General features: G+C 43.0%; 1 protein-coding gene across 2 annotated transcripts in view; it reads right to left on the reverse strand.

Moving 5' to 3' along the window:
- PRKCH (protein kinase C eta) overlaps positions 1-2,257 on the reverse strand; it is a 222,152-nt gene extending 219,895 nt beyond the window's left edge. The window contains exon 1 of one of the 2 annotated variants that reach the window (XR_012329957.1): positions 1,561-2,257. Coding sequence is in view for 1 of the 2 variants with exons in the window: in XM_019923111.3 (XP_019778670.1) it covers positions 1,561-1,923 (363 nt within the window). In the remaining variant the exon portion in view is untranslated. The remainder of the gene's footprint in view (positions 1-1,560) is intronic. The other variant, XM_019923111.3, reaches the window with a different exon arrangement.
- Between the last annotated feature and the right edge of the window lie 15,419 nt (positions 2,258-17,676).

Genomic DNA, 17,676 nt, shown 5'->3' on the forward strand with positions numbered 1-17,676 from the left:
GATTCAAATGTGCAGACTAGGGGTAAAATGAACCAGTCTAGGATCTTTTGGGGAAAACAGGCTTCTAATGGCCATTGGTCAGTCTGCACCACCATATTTCAGAACCTAGTTCTTTTAGAGCTTTGCCCAACCTAACTCCTAATCAGACACTAATTTAATAATTCCATTCAGATTCCTAGACTCACCTCTATTTCCTGTCCAGAAAGTCACAGGATAAAAAGTCAATCTCTACTTTGGCCATTCCTCTCTAATCCACTTCTAAATGCCACAAAGTAAATTCAGCTGAAGGGAAAGTAACTCAATATAATTTGATGATATGGTTAAACAGTCGTTATGGTTTTTTCTCCTATTTAAGAGACTACTCCACAAGCTGCTGTAAGTTTACAAAGTATATGATAAAATAATCAATTCCTCAAAGTGTAAAATAAATATCTAAATGAATCTTCCTTATTATCCATCTGATTCCCCCACTTGTTAATTTCAAACAGGTTTTCAATACTGAGTCACCATTCTGGGCTCAAAACTGACATTCTCCAGAATTTAAATCATTAAACTCCCGAGACTCTTCAAAGGGCTTACTCCATTTTGCCAGGCCAGACCACTTCATTATAATTATCATTTCATCACATAAGAGTGGTAAGGATAACACCTGCATCACAAAAACAGTATGAAGATTAAGAAGCAAACGCATTTTAGCACTGTGTAGAGTGCTCTAGACATTTCAATTTATTTGCAGCAGAAATTTTGCCTCATGGGAACTATGTGAAAAAGCACAGGCAAGTAGGAAGTTGCGGGTTAACTACTTGTCAATATACAGAAGCTCCAGCAGGTGAGGAGAGGGGAGGGGGCGGTTCACAAACTGCTGAAGAGCCCTCTAAACTCTCAGTACCAATAACAACAGAAACACATACTGCAGGACTCACACCTCTCAGGCTGAAACTGAACTGAAGTTACAAACACACGTAAACCTCATCTCCTTGGAAAACTGCTAAACGAAACTTGGCCAACTGAAGACCCAGGCACTCCAATCCCTGCCAATGCAGGTTATGTACCTCTGGGATGTAATGGATGTGCATGCTGAAACACGTGTGCACATCTGAGCTGCTGAACCAACACGTATCCATAAACATTATGAATAATACCTGCGAGAATGTATCACCTTCTCCTAAAAACCGCTTAAAGAACTTGACCCAAATCAAGTCACTTTCCTATCTATCACAACTTCTTTGCCTTTCCTGCGTATTACCCTCAAGCTGAGAGTTGGGGCGCCTTACCCAAAGTGTGGGCGGAGGGGGGTGACCGCCCCTACCCCGACTTCCCGTTAGCCCAAGCTGCCATCCCGAAAGGGGACCGTGTCGAGGATAGCTTTCTAGAGACCCACCTGTGCCCTAGCGCACCACCAGTGCCGTGGCCACCTGGGCGAGAACCAAAGCGAGGGCCGCAGTGGAGGGAATTCCCTGCGCTTGGGAAGATGGGAAAGCGCGCCCCGGGCAAGTTTTGTAAAATGAAGGGGGGAGAAGGTGCTGAGTGGACACAAAGGGGAGGGTTCAAGGTACTCACCCAGCCCTCAAAGGTGTCCGAGGCGCCGGCCGTGCGCAGCAGCTCCTGGAACTGCAGGGTGCAGTTGGCCACAAAGTGGTCGTAGCCCAGGGGCGTCTCGTGGAAGACAGCCAGCTCGAGGTGGCCACCGTCGGTGACGTTGGCGCAGAATTCCTCGTTGTACGTTGGTTTGTTGGTCTTCTGCTTGGTGCTCGTCTGGCCCACGCGCACCTGGTCCACGCTCACCGTCAGGTAGGGGTCCAGCAGCTGATAGCCCTTCTTGAAGAGCGAGTGGCGCAGGGACCAGCGGGTGGGCTGCAGCCCCACGGCCTCGCCAATGCGGACCCTCAAGTAGCCATTGAACTTCATGGTGCTGGACGACATGCCGGGGCCGCTGTCCCAATCCAGGGACCGCGCGGTCTCGCAGCGGGAAAGCGGGGAGACCTCGTTCAGGCCAGCCCTCGCGGCGGCCGCAGGAGTGGAGGCAGCTCCCGGGAAAAGCAAATCGCAAGCCCCCCTCGACCAGCCATTCTGCGTCCCCCGCCGGACCTTCCCTCCCCTCCTTCCCTCCCTCTCTCCCTCCCTCGCGAGGTGGAAAGGAGGGGAGCCGGGCGCCAAGCCCTCAGAGGGCCGGGGTCGCCCGACCGTCCCTCTCGAGCGCGCGGCACCTCCCGGGGGCTCGCGCGGGACTCGCCCCTTCTCCAGGGCCGGGAAGCACCTCTCCCCGGAGAGCCGGAGCGACCCGTCCGGTTAGCTCGAGCCTCAAGCGCCTCCTGCCCCCGCCTCCTCCCGCTTCTGCTCCTGCCCCCGCCTCCGCGGGCTCACGCTCTCCCCCACTCGGTGAGCTTCAAACCAGGAAGCAGCTGCCGCCCCATCCCGGGCAGGAGCCTCGCGCCGCCGGGCTCCAAGTTCACGGCAACCCTGCGCGGGGCTGGCGCGCCCTCCGAAGCCCGGGGGCGCGGCGCGCGGCCGGCGCCCGACCCTGCGTTCGGTCAGTAGCGGGGCGCAAACGGCCTGGGTAGCGCGGCGCAGGCCGGTTCGCACCGCTCTGCTCGCGCTCCCTGCAGCGGGGTCTGGCGGGGAGCTCTGGGCTGGAAGCTACCCCAGGTGCAGGCCAAAAAGGGAAGGGCTTGCGGCCCAGCCTGAGCGAACACCTGAGGCGTGGGAGACAGACCCGGGGGGCGCCGGAAGGCGGGAAAGAGGAGGAGCAGGGAACCCACGCGGCCGGGAGTCGCCCGCGCCCCCCAGTCCCCCCTAGGAGGTGGGATGGCGACCCAACGTGGCCATCTGGGAGAGGCCCTGGCCGGAGGCGGGTGCGTGACGGGAGGTTCCTTTACCTAATCTTTACAGGGATGGCTCATCCCGAGTTCAGCTTGGGCCCATCCTGTTTGTGTACCTTTCCTGCGGAGAGTAATTACACGGTTGTTGTGTGTGTGCGTGTGTGTGTGTGTTTTTAATAGAGCAGTAGTGATGATGGAAATCCTGTCCGCCTCCTTCCTCGGAGAGGTGTGTCTTGTTGCACAAAGAGCAGGAAGGTTCAGTTCTGAAGACAGACATGGCCGGGACGTAATAAATCTCTTCCTCTGCGGGGTGATTCCCGGTCCACCCGGCCCTGCATGACAAGAACAGTAGATGTTCACACACAGAGTCCCTGGCACATGTGCTTGATCGCCTCTTCTAGGAACACTCGGGGCTGTTGCTCTCTTTATGAGTCAGAGGGGGCAGCCTTCAGTTTTTTCTCCACTCAGGGCTCCTGCAGTTTTTGTCCCCTGGGAGCTCCTTACTCCCTGAGGGCCAGGTCAACCAATTTGTCTCCCATAAAGCCTAGGCCATTCTTAAGATACTTAATTACATTCTCTCTGGCGACTCAGCCTCCTGCTAGCGGGTCAGTCTTTCTAGCCCCCCTACCCACAGTGCCCTATTGGGGCCTTTCTAACCTAGGTTCTCAACATTTCACTGAGGCACACCATGGAATGAAAACAAATAAGAACAATGGGTCGGTGGGGGAGGGCCTGTCTTAGAAAACAGCAAAATGTCCTTAGAAGAATGGCAAGGATGCAGCACATCGTCCTAATGACCCCTTAGCTTTAGATGGGGCTCGTAAAGCAAGCTCTCAAACATCCAGGGAGTTCCTGCGTGGCCCTGGTGCTCCAGGAGAAAAGGTCAAGGGGACCATTTGCGTCAACTTGGTCATCCTCTCCTCCAAAGAGTGGGACTCTAGCTTTAAGAACCACTAAAGGATTTGCTGCTGTTGGGCTATGATACTAAAAGAAGACTGTCCCAGATCGTGGCCAGCTATACAGCTGCCCTACGGTTGTGCGATGAGAGACACAAGATATTCCATTTTTGCCCTATCAGTCAGTGCAGTGGTGACAGAGCAGTGAGCAGGATAGCCATGGTGCCTGCTCTCCTGGGGCTCACAGTCCCACAGGGGAGGAAAAACAACGAAGGGAGGGTGCAGTGGAGGAACAGGCCAAGGTGCCATGGGATAATGTAACCTGTGGGTCAGGGGTAGTCAGAGAAGGGTCACCTAAAAACATTGACAGCAGAAGGATCTGTTTATTCAGGGTTCCTGAGAAAAGGGACAGTTTGACCTGTTTGGGGAACAGGGAGGATTCCATGTGGCTGGAGGGGCAAGTGACTGAAATGAGCCTGAAAAGGTGGGTCAGGGTCCGAGACTGACCAGAAGTGGTAGGTTTTTGGACATTAGCTGTGAACAGCTGGAAACCTCCTGAAGGCTGTTCAGCAGGGCCAGGACAGGATGAGATTTGGTTTGAAATCCTCTCTGGGGCTGTGTGAAGAATGGACTGGAAGGGGCAAGCACAGGTGTGGGGAGACCAGAGAGGAGGCTGCTGCTGAACTCCAGACGGGAGAAGACGGTGATCGGGACTCAGGTGGTGTGACGGCGATGAGGATAAGGAGGTGGGATTGACAGGTCTCGGGGATGGGTGGAAGGGAGGGAATGAGGAAGAGGAAAGTATCAAGGGGGAACTTGCAGGAAATCAGCCTGAGCAACTGCGTGGATTACAGAGCCATTAGTAATTAGGAAACACTAGGAGAGGAGCCGCAGGTTTGTGGGAGGGTTCGGAGGGGGTGGAGTTCAATTCAAAACATGTCAGGTTTGATACACCTTGGATACGTTTAGGTGTAAATCCAAAGTGGGCAATCGGGGCTATGTGGTTGCGAAGGTCAGAGGTGGAGTCTGAAGTAAAGGCATAAATGTAGGCGCCGTTAGTATAGAGATCGCAATCAAAGCTGGAATAGTGGATGAAATCTCTGTTCCAGGAAAAGATAGGAAGAGAACATAGCTTGAGCAAAGAAGGGGCTTATGATGCGGCCTTCCAGAAACCCCAACATCTATAGGTGGAGGGGCAGGCAAGGGAGTTGAGAAGTGGCAGGCGGGAGTGAGAGAAAACGCAGGAGGATGTGGTGTTAAGTTATTGTGGAAACTAACCCCAAAGTTCTCCAGCAGGAAGGAAAGGTCAGCTAGGTCAGAGGATGCTAAGGGATTAAATAAACAAGACTGAAGAAGCCCTGTGGAGTTGGCAATGGACAGGTCCTGAGTAATCTTTGAGCCGATTCAGTAGAAGGGTAGACATGAAAGCCTATTTGGAGTAGGTTGAGGTGAAAAATAAGAAGTGGAGAGAGTGAGCTTAGACACTCTTTCAAGACGTTTGGCTGGAGTGAGGAGGAGAGAGAGAGCTGAAGATCAGGATGCAATCACCAGACGGAGGGCTTTTTAGTAACGGGAACAATGCAGGAAAGGAGAGAGTTCGCACCGTTCTGAGACTGCAGGAGGGAATGCCATCTGAGGCACATGTGAAAAAATGGGCCTTAGTTTAAGAAACATCTATGCCTGTGGCTCTTAGCCTGCTGTCTAAAATTGTCTGCCTATAGCCAGGGAAGACGGTCTACAGCAGCCCCAGCTTCCTGGATTTCTAGTTTAACAGCCCCAGCAGAACGAGGATTTCCTCTACTAGTATCCTTAAATCAATCTTGAGGAAGACTCTGTCTCCAGCCTATGTCATGTGTCATTAGGTGGCTCCTGGGGTACACTAGACAGGTAGAAGACAGCACATAGCACGAAGTCCCTGTAGGGGAGGACTAGCTGCCCATACAGACCTCGCCTACATGACAGCTGTTATCCAGAGCTGGTCATGACGTTTAAGGAAGGCAGGGGAGCAAGAAGTTCCCTCTCTCTACACATCCCACCCTGCTTACTAGTGGCTTGTACATAATACAGTGTAGCAACTTGCATATCTGTATAGATTACTTTGAAATATGTATTATAGGTTCTTTTATAGACTAGAGGTTTGTTTCTTTTTTTCTTCCTTTATCACTATTACTTGCTTCTTGTCTTAGTCACATTATAACTTCGGACTTCTCTATATACAATTCCTAGTACATTGTCTAAATGCTTTTTGATTGATTGCTTGATTGCCTAAATCACTGCCACTTTTCTAATTTCTTAAGGAACATTTCACACAACCCCCATTCCACTTTAAAATAGAATTAGAGAATTTAGAGAATAATGCAGCCAGGTCAAAAACTACCCCATGTTACGATAATACGACACAGCCTTTGGAGGGCAGTTTGATACCATACATCAAAATCTTCAAAGTAAGGAGTCACTTCCTTGCCTGAAGAGGTCCAGTAATAGTGAAATGGCTGAGTAAATTATAGAATAACAACTCAATGGAATATCACATCGTTATTAGAATGACATATGATAACATAGAAAAAAGATAGTAAATAGCATTTTAAAAATCTAACGTAAGGAATATAAATATGCTATGAAGTACATAAAATATGCATGCCAAAGGATTAAGATTGGAGTTTAACACAGATAAACAAACACGGTTCTTAGAATGCCGGACTTACAAATGAATACTAAATGTACTTATCTACAAGGGCTCTGAAGATTACATAATTCAATATAAAATATGTGATACATGGGCAAGCACAAGGTACATTTCAGCTGTTACCTCAGCCGCCACATTGCCATTGATTAAGTATCCACCAGCATTGTAACAAGGCACTTGACAAACATTTCATTTGAGTCTCATGACAACCGTAGAAGTAAGTGTTATTATCTCTATTTTACACATAGGAAAAGTGAGGGCCAGAATGGTTAAGTGAATTGGGTCACATAGTTAATACGTGAAAGAGCTAAGATTTGGTCCATTTTTCAAAACAGGCACACCTAACCCCCATCCCAGGTGGTTTTAATGCATAGTAGGAATGAAAACTATTATACACACTGAGTACAAAGAGGAAGAAGATGGAGATTCTCAGCAGTCAGGAGAGAGTGCCACACAGAACAGGGGTTATAGCAGTGCTGTCCCTTATGCGTTTCTGAATATGCAAAGGCACGTATGTATAATGGTATATGTATAAAGGTACATAGAAAGTGGCAAAGGTGGGCCTCAATGTCCTTATACATGTTCCAAAAAGAACAGAGAAAGGTAAGCTATTTCACAGATGTTGTACCGTTTCTCAGAATGCAAGGAAGACACGAGTGTCACATTGAAAAGGACATGTTGTATTAGGCAGAATGAATGAAAGAAGACCCAAACCTAGACACATCACTGTGAGGCTTCTGAAACCAGATAAAAGGAGAATCTTCAATGACTTGGAGGAAGAAACAGAGGCAAAGTCGGGAGGTAGGATGGGGTGGGAGGAGTCTGGGATGAGATCAGAGTAACAGGTCTTCAGAGAGCCAAAGGGTCCTGACACAACAGTCTGTGAGTCAGTGGATGAACAGCTCATAATGAGAGAGGGAACGAGGGAAAAGAAGGCTGAGGGGCAAAGTCCTAGAGAGCCGATGGGGTAGACCGGCTGAGCTCCCCACCCGTCCTCAAAAGAAGGGCCTTCCAGGGACTGAGATCAGAACAGAGGAGCAAACATAAAAGTAATACCCTCATAAAAAGCAGTCAAGTTGCCTAGACATAGCCTGGTGATCAGGAGCAATGACTCCGTAAGTCATTTCTGCCATTGTTTTCTAACAGGAAACTCCAGTGAAGTTAAATATTTTCTGAGTATGAACAGAACAAACACAAATCTCTCCCATGGCTGATTTACTTTTTTACATAACTCACCTACTTGAATCTACCCATGTTAGAATATTTTCATTTTAAATCCCTTGCATCACCTAAGTGCCTTTCTTATTAGTACTATGGAATCCTGGAAAACGTTACAAACATTCTGTTAAGAAACAGTCCTCAGTCTGGGGCTTCCCTGGTGGCACAGTGGTTGAGAGTTCGCCTGACGATGCAGGGGACACGGGTTCATGCCCCAATCCGCGAAGAACGCACATGCCACGCAGCGGCTGGGCCCGTGAGCCATGGCCGCTGAGCCTGCGCGTCTGGAGCCTCTGCTCCACAACGGGAGAGGCCACAACAGTGAGAGGCCCGCGTACCGCAAAAAAAAAAAAAAAAAAAAAAAAAAGTTCTCCGTCTGAATTAAAGTTTGGTAGATTTTTTAAAAAGACATACCTCATATACCATAAGAGATAAATAGTTTAGGGGAGCCAAGACGAATCTGCATTTAGTGACCTCCAACATTTCTTCGTCTCCACTTCTATAATCACAACTTACAGAGGCATGTCACCAAATGAGGCAAAAATATCTTTTGAAACTAAAATAATTCAAAATTCCTTAATTCTGAATGCAGAACTTACTGTAACTCTTCATTTTAGTATGTTTAGTATGTTTAGTATGTTTATACATGTTAAGTATGTTTCGAAATATCTTAATATTTCTAAAAAACACTAGTGATAGAAGCAAGCAAATATGGTTTAAAATAGTAATAATTTTCTCTAAACCTATTATTAATGTAGTTAATGGTCCAGTTGTTCCGTTAACTTTTATCATTTGGTTCTAGTCCATTAACAAGCTAAGTGGTTATGAAGTAGCAACCAAGTTATTAGATTTTAAGGGTTGTGTAAGAAACCTGTGAGAGGAAAATGATTATTTTGTCCTAATGGCATCTTTCTTTCGCCCTTTGCTGGATTTTCTCTATGTCTCGTTGATGGCATTCTTGGGTTTACTCAGTGGCCATCTAATCCGTAATTCCATTCTGGTCATTGGGCATCAAACTCAGACTTTTCAAAGTCCTCTGGAATTGCCTTTAGGTCATTTGTAACCCCCTCCACGTGTTCTTTCAGCCTTGGAATTGAATAGTAGATAGTGATAAATTTAGTACATAAAATGGCTTTTGTCAATTCAAGTAATCTTAATAGGAAGATCACCTGGGCCTTCTTGGCTATGCTTTTTCTTAGTTGTACAAAGGGAGAGGGGAGGAGCTTCACTTTAAATAGAATATTTTGCCAGAATGTAGCAGTTACTGTTTACTATAGTAACCATTACAGATGTTCACAATATACTGTCAGTGAAAAAAGCAGGCTATCAAACTGTAATTCAGCGGGATCCTATTTGGTGTAAAGTGTGCATGTGTATGTTGTGTGTGTGTGTGTATGTGTAAATTTGGAAGGGTAGACCCCTAAGTGTGAACAATGGCTATCACAGGTCATAGATTACAGAGCAGAGTCTGGCTAGCGTAGAGGTTGAAAACAGGGACTCTGGAGCCAGATTGTCTCCACCCAAATCCTATCCCCTATAGCTGTGTGACTTTAGGCTCTACCTCTCCTTACTATGCCTTAGTTTTTCATCCATAAAGTGGGTTGATGTGTGTTCTATAGAGCTGTTTGTAAAGCCCTTGAAACAGTGCCAGGCACATAGTAAGCAACTTTATAAATGTTTATTATTGTGGGTGGCTTTTTCTTCTTTTCATTTGTCTGTATTTTGTGATTTTTCTATTTTTTTCTGTAATGAAGATTTCAGCAATTTAAGTTTATTTAGCTAATATTAAAAAACTGCACACCAAATCACAGATAGGTGGACTTTAACCCTTTCAAATTGTAATCATTTCCTGTCATCTTTCTGGTGAAACTTGAACGTCTTCTTGTTCTTGGAAATGAAAAAGCAGTTTGTCCCCTCTTCCCAAGAGCTTATAGTTAGTTCATAATAAGGAGGTATAAAAAAAGCTTTTCCGTCCTTGAAATCTTGGTAATGAAGTATGAAATTTTCACGTCAACCCCAATCATCTTTCTCAGGCAAGGAGAAAAATTTAACTTTCTACAAAACCAATACATATTTCCATATTAAAATCCCCCAAATCCCTTCCCGTCTTCCCTTCATAGAACTCTGACTCAAGGCATTTGTTTAGAATACAGAAAGTTAGCAATTGTAGATACTAGAAGAGCAAAGTAGGTAAATACTTTGTAGTAAAGCAATGTACTGTTTGTTTTCTAATAATTTAATGCAGTCCCACGATACAGGCAACATAATTTTAGCTCTAGAAGCCAACAAGTGACAGAAGGGCAATTCAGACTTTCTGGCCATGATTTTGGGGATGGAGTAGGGAGTTGGATGGCCAAGGAACTGGCATTTTTGACGAAGTTTGGCAGGCTTAGCTGATTCTTTTATACTTAATTTCAAGAAGCCCGGGCATGAGAGACAATAGCATTCAAAGATTTAGGTTTGCATCCTCTAAAATCACTAGATGACCTTAAAGAAGTCACATGATTGCACAGAATTAAATGAAAAAACAACTTTAATAAAACACGTGGCAAAGTCCTATAGTATTATTTAAATGTTATCAGTTCTTCCTCACCGTGCTGCTCACTTTCCCTTCCCCCACCTCATTCTTACTGCTTCACACTACGCCATGTGTTCCCCCCTCTCTGCTGAGGAATTTGTGCTCAAGACCAGGGGCTCAACTCCACCACCCTCAGAGACTCTTCAAATCAGAGGGAGAATTTTTGACACATTGTCTTAGTTCAAATATAGTCACTCATATTGAGATTCTAAATATGGAGGAAAACTTGAAAAAATAACACCAGTAACAAGACAAACAAATACGGAGAATATAAGCTCATGGGCTAAATGGGCATGGAAACACAAAAACCACTTATAGTACTAAGATGAAACTTGGGCTCAATACAGGAGAAAGGAAACCAACAAAGGAATTTTACACATTTCCCCGACTTACTCATTTTTTTGAGAGTTTGAACAACTGAAATCAGGAAACACCTGTGCTTGTTAACATTAGTTAGGAAATGACTTTAAAAAACTTGGACTCAGCTTGAGATAACTGATGGCAGGCAGTGATATCATTCCAGAGTCTATATTTCCATGTAAATGCACAAGCTACTTCTGTTAGTTTGGGTCCATTTTTGTAATAGCAATCGAAGACTCAATGCATTACATTTATGGGGTAATTGTTTTCTTGTTTTAAAATTACCTGGCACTTTGCCACATGTTCGTTTTCTTTGTTCCCATTTATAAGTATTCGACGAATATGATAACCACCCAGAAATACAGCTGTCATTACTTTGAGTTGAAAATAAACGTATGGAAAGAACGTTTTAAGATGAAAGACTGAAAGACAAAAATATAGCGTTGTAATAAGAAGATGGGTTGGAAAATAAAGATACAAACGCAAAAAGGTTTGGTCCTTTGATCTGGAAGGCATGCCTGAGAACTCTAGACCAAAACTATTTTTTTTTTTTTTTTGTGGTACGTGGGCCTCTCACTGTTGTGGCCTCTCCCATTGCGGAGCACAGGCTCCGGATGCATGTGGGATCTTCCCGGACCAGGGCATGAACCCGTGTCCCCTGCATCGGCAGGCAGACTCTCAACCACCGTGCCACCAGGGAAGCCCTAGACCAAAACTATTTTACAGATGAGGAGCCAGAACCAGAAGTTGGCCATTTCTCATGTTGTTTATTGCACATTCCCCGGGTCTTCAGAAAGTGAGGCCAGAGCTCCCCAGAGCCGGTTCTAGTCTCAAGGAAACTACTGACTCAGTATGCCTTATCTCTAATCGATTTATACAAACAGCAGTATCATTTATATTGCTTGGATATGTTTTGTTAAACAATAAAGTAAAACACATAAATTATGGTACAGTCGATGATTTATTTCAGTTTCTTAGAAATTCAGGGTCAGGAAAATTTGTTTCTAGCATTTTCCTTTGACATGCCAGTTAAATTATAACCAGTGAGACATGTTATTTTTGTTGTTTTTAAGAAAACTACAAATAGAATTTTTTGCCAGTGAACAAGGTTTGCGTAGATCATTTTATTATCTCATAATTTTATCACACTTTTTAAAATAGAAGGATATTAGAATACACTTAGTTCTACCCACATTTTGTTTTAAAGTCTTGAAAAATGTCTTTTCAATGTTTGATAAACACTGTAATGAGTCTCACAGATATTAATGTTAATTATTGATCATTGTCATTTAGAAATATTAATTATAATAATTTAAATGAACTTCAACAAACTAACAATTATTGAGGTAAGATTAAGAATACATAATAATCATCAGGAACAGTGCCCTGACACAGAAATGAAACAAAGATTTTTAAATGAAAAAAAGAAAAGTGATGTTTTGTTATAGTACTTTATTGAGGTGTATCAGGTTGGTCAAAAAGGGCCTTTGGTTTTTAAGTAAAAATAAAAGACACATTTTTCATTTTCACCAAGAACTTTATTGAACAACATATTCACCCTTTTGTTCCACTACCTTCTACCATTTTCCAGGCAACTTCACATTTCCATCTTCCCAAATCTTTTTATTTTTTTGAGCAAAAAACTGTTCCAGGTGCCCTTTACAGTCTTCCAGGGAATTGAAATTTTTTCCATTAAGAGAATTTTGTAAAGACCTAAACAAATGGAAATCCAAAGATGCAATGTCTGGTGAATATGGTGGATAAATCAGAACTTCCCAGCCAAGCTGTAACAGCTTTTGCCTGGTCATCAAAGAATCATGTGGTCTTGCGTTATCCTGATGGAAGATTATGGATAATCTTCCATTGACTAATTCTGGACACTTTTCATCAAGGGCTGCTTTCAGTTGGTCTAATTGGGAGCAGTACTTGTTGGAATTAATCATTTGGTTTTCCGGAAGGAGCTCATAATAGCGGACTCCCTTCCAATCCCACCATACACACGACATCACTTCTTTGGATGAAGACCGGCCTTTGGTGTGGTTGGTGGTGTTTCATTTCATTTGCCCCACGATCTCTTCCGTTCCGCATTATTTTACAGTATCCACTTTTCATCGCCTGTCACAGTTTGTTTTAAAAACAGAACACTTGGGCTTCCCTGGTGGTGCAGTGGTTGAGGATCCGCCTGCCAATGCAGGGGACACGGGTTCGAGCCCTGGTCCGGGAGGATCCCACATGCCACGGAGCAACTGGGCCCATGCGCCACAACTACTGAGCCTGCACTCTGGAGCCTGCGAGCCACAACTACTGAAGCGCACATGCCTAGAGCCCGAGCTCCGCAACAAGAGAAGCCACTGCAATGAGGGGCCTGCGCACCACAATGAAGAGCGGCCCCCGCTCACGCAACTAGACAAAGCCACACGCAGCAACGAAGACCCAACGCAGCCAAAAATAAATAATAAATAAATTAATTTATTAAAAAAAAAAAGCAGAACACTTTCATTACCTTTAAGTAGAGAACTGCATGCGGAAATATGGTCAAGAAATTTTTTTTCACTTAACTTATGTGGAACCCAAACATCAAAGCAATTGACATAACCAAGGTGGTGCAGATGATTTTCAGCACTTGATTTGGGTATTTTGAGTACGTTGGCTATCTCCCACGTAGTATAATGTTGACTGTTCTCAATCAATTAATGTCTCGATTTGATCGCTATCAACTTCAACTGGTCTACCCGACCATGGAGCATCGTCCAGCGAGAAATCTCCAGCATGAAATTTCGCAAACTTTTGACACATTTGATCAGTCACAGCGCCTTCTCCATACACTGCACAAATCTTTTTTTTGCATTTCAGTTGTGTTTTCACCTTTCTTGAAATAATAAAGCATAATATGCCGAAAATGTTGCTTTTTTTCTTCCATCTTCAATATTAAAATGGCTACACAAAAATTCACCAATTTTGATAAGCCTTTTTTTTTAAATGCACACTGGTATGACAGCTGTCACCTACAGTCTAACAAAATTGTTTTGAATGAAGTTAAAGACAACTAAGTGCTACTAGAGACATCTTATGGAAAAAACTGAATGAACCTTTTGACCAACCCAATACATATCATACCAAATCATACAGAAGAGGACATCCACTTCTGGCTGTACAGAGTGACTGGTACTGGACTGGCCCTCCACTGAAACCAATTATAAATATCTGAGGTAACTGATTTCAGGCACTTGGCAATAAACACTGTAGGACTGTGATACTCGGGAGAAGGGAAACACACAGAGAGCCCCACATCTTCTTCAGCTCTCTGCCTGGGGTCACCAACTGGACCATAAGGAAGTGGAATCCAAGGGGATATGGATGTCCTGCTGAGCTGAAGAGGTGCAGATAGAGTTGAGGATATCCGTGGTCTCTGGAATTTGTAAGGCAGGATATCATAAAGGAAGAAGCTGTGCAGAGGAGGGTGACAAAGAAGACTTCATGAGTGTTCCCTGACAGCCTGTGTGCAGGACGAGATTTCATGAGGCCTAAGACAGAATGGCTCCACAAGTAAGAGAGCTGGGCCAAGATATCACAGGCTGTGCAGTGCTGGAAACATGAGAATTTTGGCCCAGACACAGTGGAGAGGCCTTATTAAGCACCTGATGCATTCAACTGAAACCCCAAAGAGGCCATACCTTAGGAGTAAGTACCATGACCCAGAGAAAGGACCATGCCCCAGGACTAAGGATCAATCTGAAATAGAACTGTCCTAACAAATAATAAAACAAAGCCTAACAAGATCAAAAAGATTTGCCAGTAATTTAACAGCCTGATAGAAGAAACGTCAACACCCTTCAAAGGAAGGTAAAATAATCCAGACTCTCTATAACTCCCTTATAACAGTATTCAAGAATAATATTTAAAATATTAGACATGTGAAGAAGCAGGAAAATGTGACTGATAATCAAGAAAAGGAACAGTCAATAGAAGCAGAATCCAAGAGAACACAAATATTGGAATTAGCAGATGAGTTCTTTAAAACAGCTATAAATATATTTATGGGTGAACAGGAAAAGATGAATATATTGAGTAAACAGATGGGGAGTATCAGCAAAGAAATAAAACATATGGATATATTAGAAATAAAAAGAACATATCTGAAATTACATATATATATATATATATATATATGTAATTTGAGTCCTAGTAGAAGAGAAGAAAGAGAATGGAGTAGAATAAAATTTGAAGAAACAGTGGTTGAGGACTCTTCTAATTGGGTGGAAAACATCAGCCTACAAATTGTGTAATCAACAAAATCCAACCACAATAAATCCAAAAAACCACGCCTAGGTATGTCATAGTCAAAAGGCTGAAAACCAAAGATAGAGTAGAGAAAAGTCAGTTACATACAGGGAAGCAATGCTGTGAGTGAGAGTTGACTTCTCACTAGAAACAATGGAGGCCAGAAGAAGCGGAATGTCATCATTAAAATGCTAAAAAGAAGTGGCCAACCCAGAATTATATGTGCAGTAATAATATCTTTGAAAAATGAAAACAGAAAAAACATTTTAAGATAAATGCATGCTGGGAGAATTCATTGTGAACTATAAGAAATAGTCATAGAAAAGTTTTTGAGGATGACGGGAAATGATAGCAAGGGGGAAACCTGCAGTAGAGGAAGGAAGCACCAGAATACAGGAACTCTGCAGGAAGAAGAGCAGAGGAAATGGCAAATAGGCATGTAAATATGAAGGACTGTCTTTTTTTCTCCTTCTCATAATTTATTTAAATGACAGTTAAAAGACAAATATATTGTAGGGGTTTTAACTCATGTAGTAGTAAATATATATAACAACAATAACAAAAAGGATAGAGTTGATATTATATTATTGTGAAGTTCTTATATTTTACGTGAGGTGGTACAATATTAACTCCAAGTAGAATGATGAAGATGTGTTATCCAACAGAGTAATCACTAACCACAAGTGACTAAATTTAAACTTGAATTAATTAAAATGAAATATAGTTTAAAATTCAGTTTCTCAGTTCTATTAGCCACATTTCAAGGTCTTAATAGCCACATATTAAGCTCTTATATTGGAAAAGCACATGGAATATTTGTATCACTGAAGGGAGTTTAGTTGGAGAATGTGAGAAACCACTGGGGGAAAAAAATACAGATGTATAACTTAAAACCAATAGAGAAATTGAATTAAAATAGAGTACTAATCATCTTAGATCTGCTGTCATGCAAACTCAGTAGATGCGGAAATGTTCATTTTCTTCACTATTGTATGCAACACCAGGCTCAGCGCCAGGCATACAGAAGAAGCTTTACAATTATTTGTTAAATAAATAAGGTCTTCCAACTCTTAAAGATTAAATAAAATAGAGGACTAAAAATGTTTTATTAACCAAAACAAAGACATAAAAGGAGAAAATGAGGGGGAAATAAATGGGACTATAGAAAACAACTAGCAAGATAAAAGACTTAAATCCAACCATATCAATAACTACATTAAGTGTAAATGAACTGAACAATCCAATGAAAAGAAAGAGATTACAAGGATGAATAAAGAGCAAGATTCAACTACATGCAGTTTACACAAGATGCATTTTAAAGACCCAGCGAAGTTGAAAGTAAAAAGAGGTGAAAAGACAGGCCAAACGAATCTAAGAAAGCTGGTGTTGATATCATCATACAAGATAAACTTCAAGTCAAGGAAAATGATCAGAGTTGAAGTAATATTTCTTAATGATAAATGATCATTTCATCATGAAGACGTAAAAATTCTAAATAGCTATGGGACTAAAAATAGGTTTAAGTAGGGCTTCCCTGGTGGCGCAGTGGTTGAGAGTCCGCCTGCCGATGCAGGGGACATGGGTTCGTGCCCCGGTCCGGGAAGATCCCACATGCTGCAGAGCGGCTGGGCCCGTGAGTCATGGCCGCTGGGCCCGTGAGTCATGGCCGCTGGGCCTGCACGTCCGGAGCCTGTGCTCCGCAATGGGAGAGGCCACAACAGTGAGAGGCCCACGTACCGCAAAAAAAAAAAAAAAAAAAAAAAAAAAAAGATTTAAGTACAAGAAGTAAAAATGAGAATTTAAAGGACAAATATACAAATCCATAATCATAGTTGAAGATTTTAACACCCTTCTCTGTAACTGATACAAGAACTAAACAAACAAACAAAAAAGAATAAGGATTAAATGATTTGAGCAATATTATCAGCCAACTTGATTTAACTGACATTTATCAGATATCTCACTTAGTATCTACAGAATACACATTGTTTTCAAATGCATATTAGTATCTGCAGAATACACATTATTTTCAAATGCATATGGAATAGTCACTTTATTAGTCAAAGTTCTTCAGAGAAACAGAACCAATAGGATAGACAGGTAGGTAGATAAATGATAGATAGATGATAGATAGATAGATAGGTAGATAGATGATAGATACATGTAGATAGATAGATAGATAGATAGACGATAGATAGGAATTTAGTATAAGGTATTGGTTCATGCGATTATGGAGGCTGAGAAGTCCTATGATCTGCTGTCTGTGAGCTGGTGACCCAGGGAAACCAGTGGTGTCCTTCAATGACCTGAGAGCCAGAGACCAGTGGTATAGGTTCCCATCCAAGTCTGAATGCCTGAGAACCAGGAGCACCAAGGGCAGGAGAAGATCAATGTCCCAGCTCAAGTGATCAGGCAGACAGGGAATTCAACTTTCCTTTTTGTTCTATTCAGGCCTTCAACGGACTGGCTGAGGTCCACCCACACTGGGGAGGGCCATCTGCTTTATTCAGTTCATCAATGCAAATGCTAATCTCTCCCAGAAACACCCTCACAGACACACCCACACAACATAATTCTAGATAACTTATAAGTCAAAAAAGAAATCACAGGGAATTTAGAAAATACTTTCACCTGACTTATAATAAAAACAAAAAATGTCAAAATTTGTGGGATACAGCTAAAGCAATGCTTAGAGGGTAATTTAAACATTTATATTTTCATAGGAGAAAATAAGGTTTTAAAAGCTGGGGGGAGGGGGCGGGGGGAAGAGCCAATTAAACCCAAAATGAGTAGCAGAAAGGAAATACTTGAGAGCAGAAATGAATAAAATAGAAAACA

Source organism: Tursiops truncatus, chromosome 2, assembly GCF_011762595.2.
Source record: "Tursiops truncatus isolate mTurTru1 chromosome 2, mTurTru1.mat.Y, whole genome shotgun sequence".
In the NCBI taxonomy this organism is placed as follows: Eukaryota; Metazoa; Chordata; class Mammalia; order Artiodactyla; family Delphinidae; genus Tursiops; species Tursiops truncatus.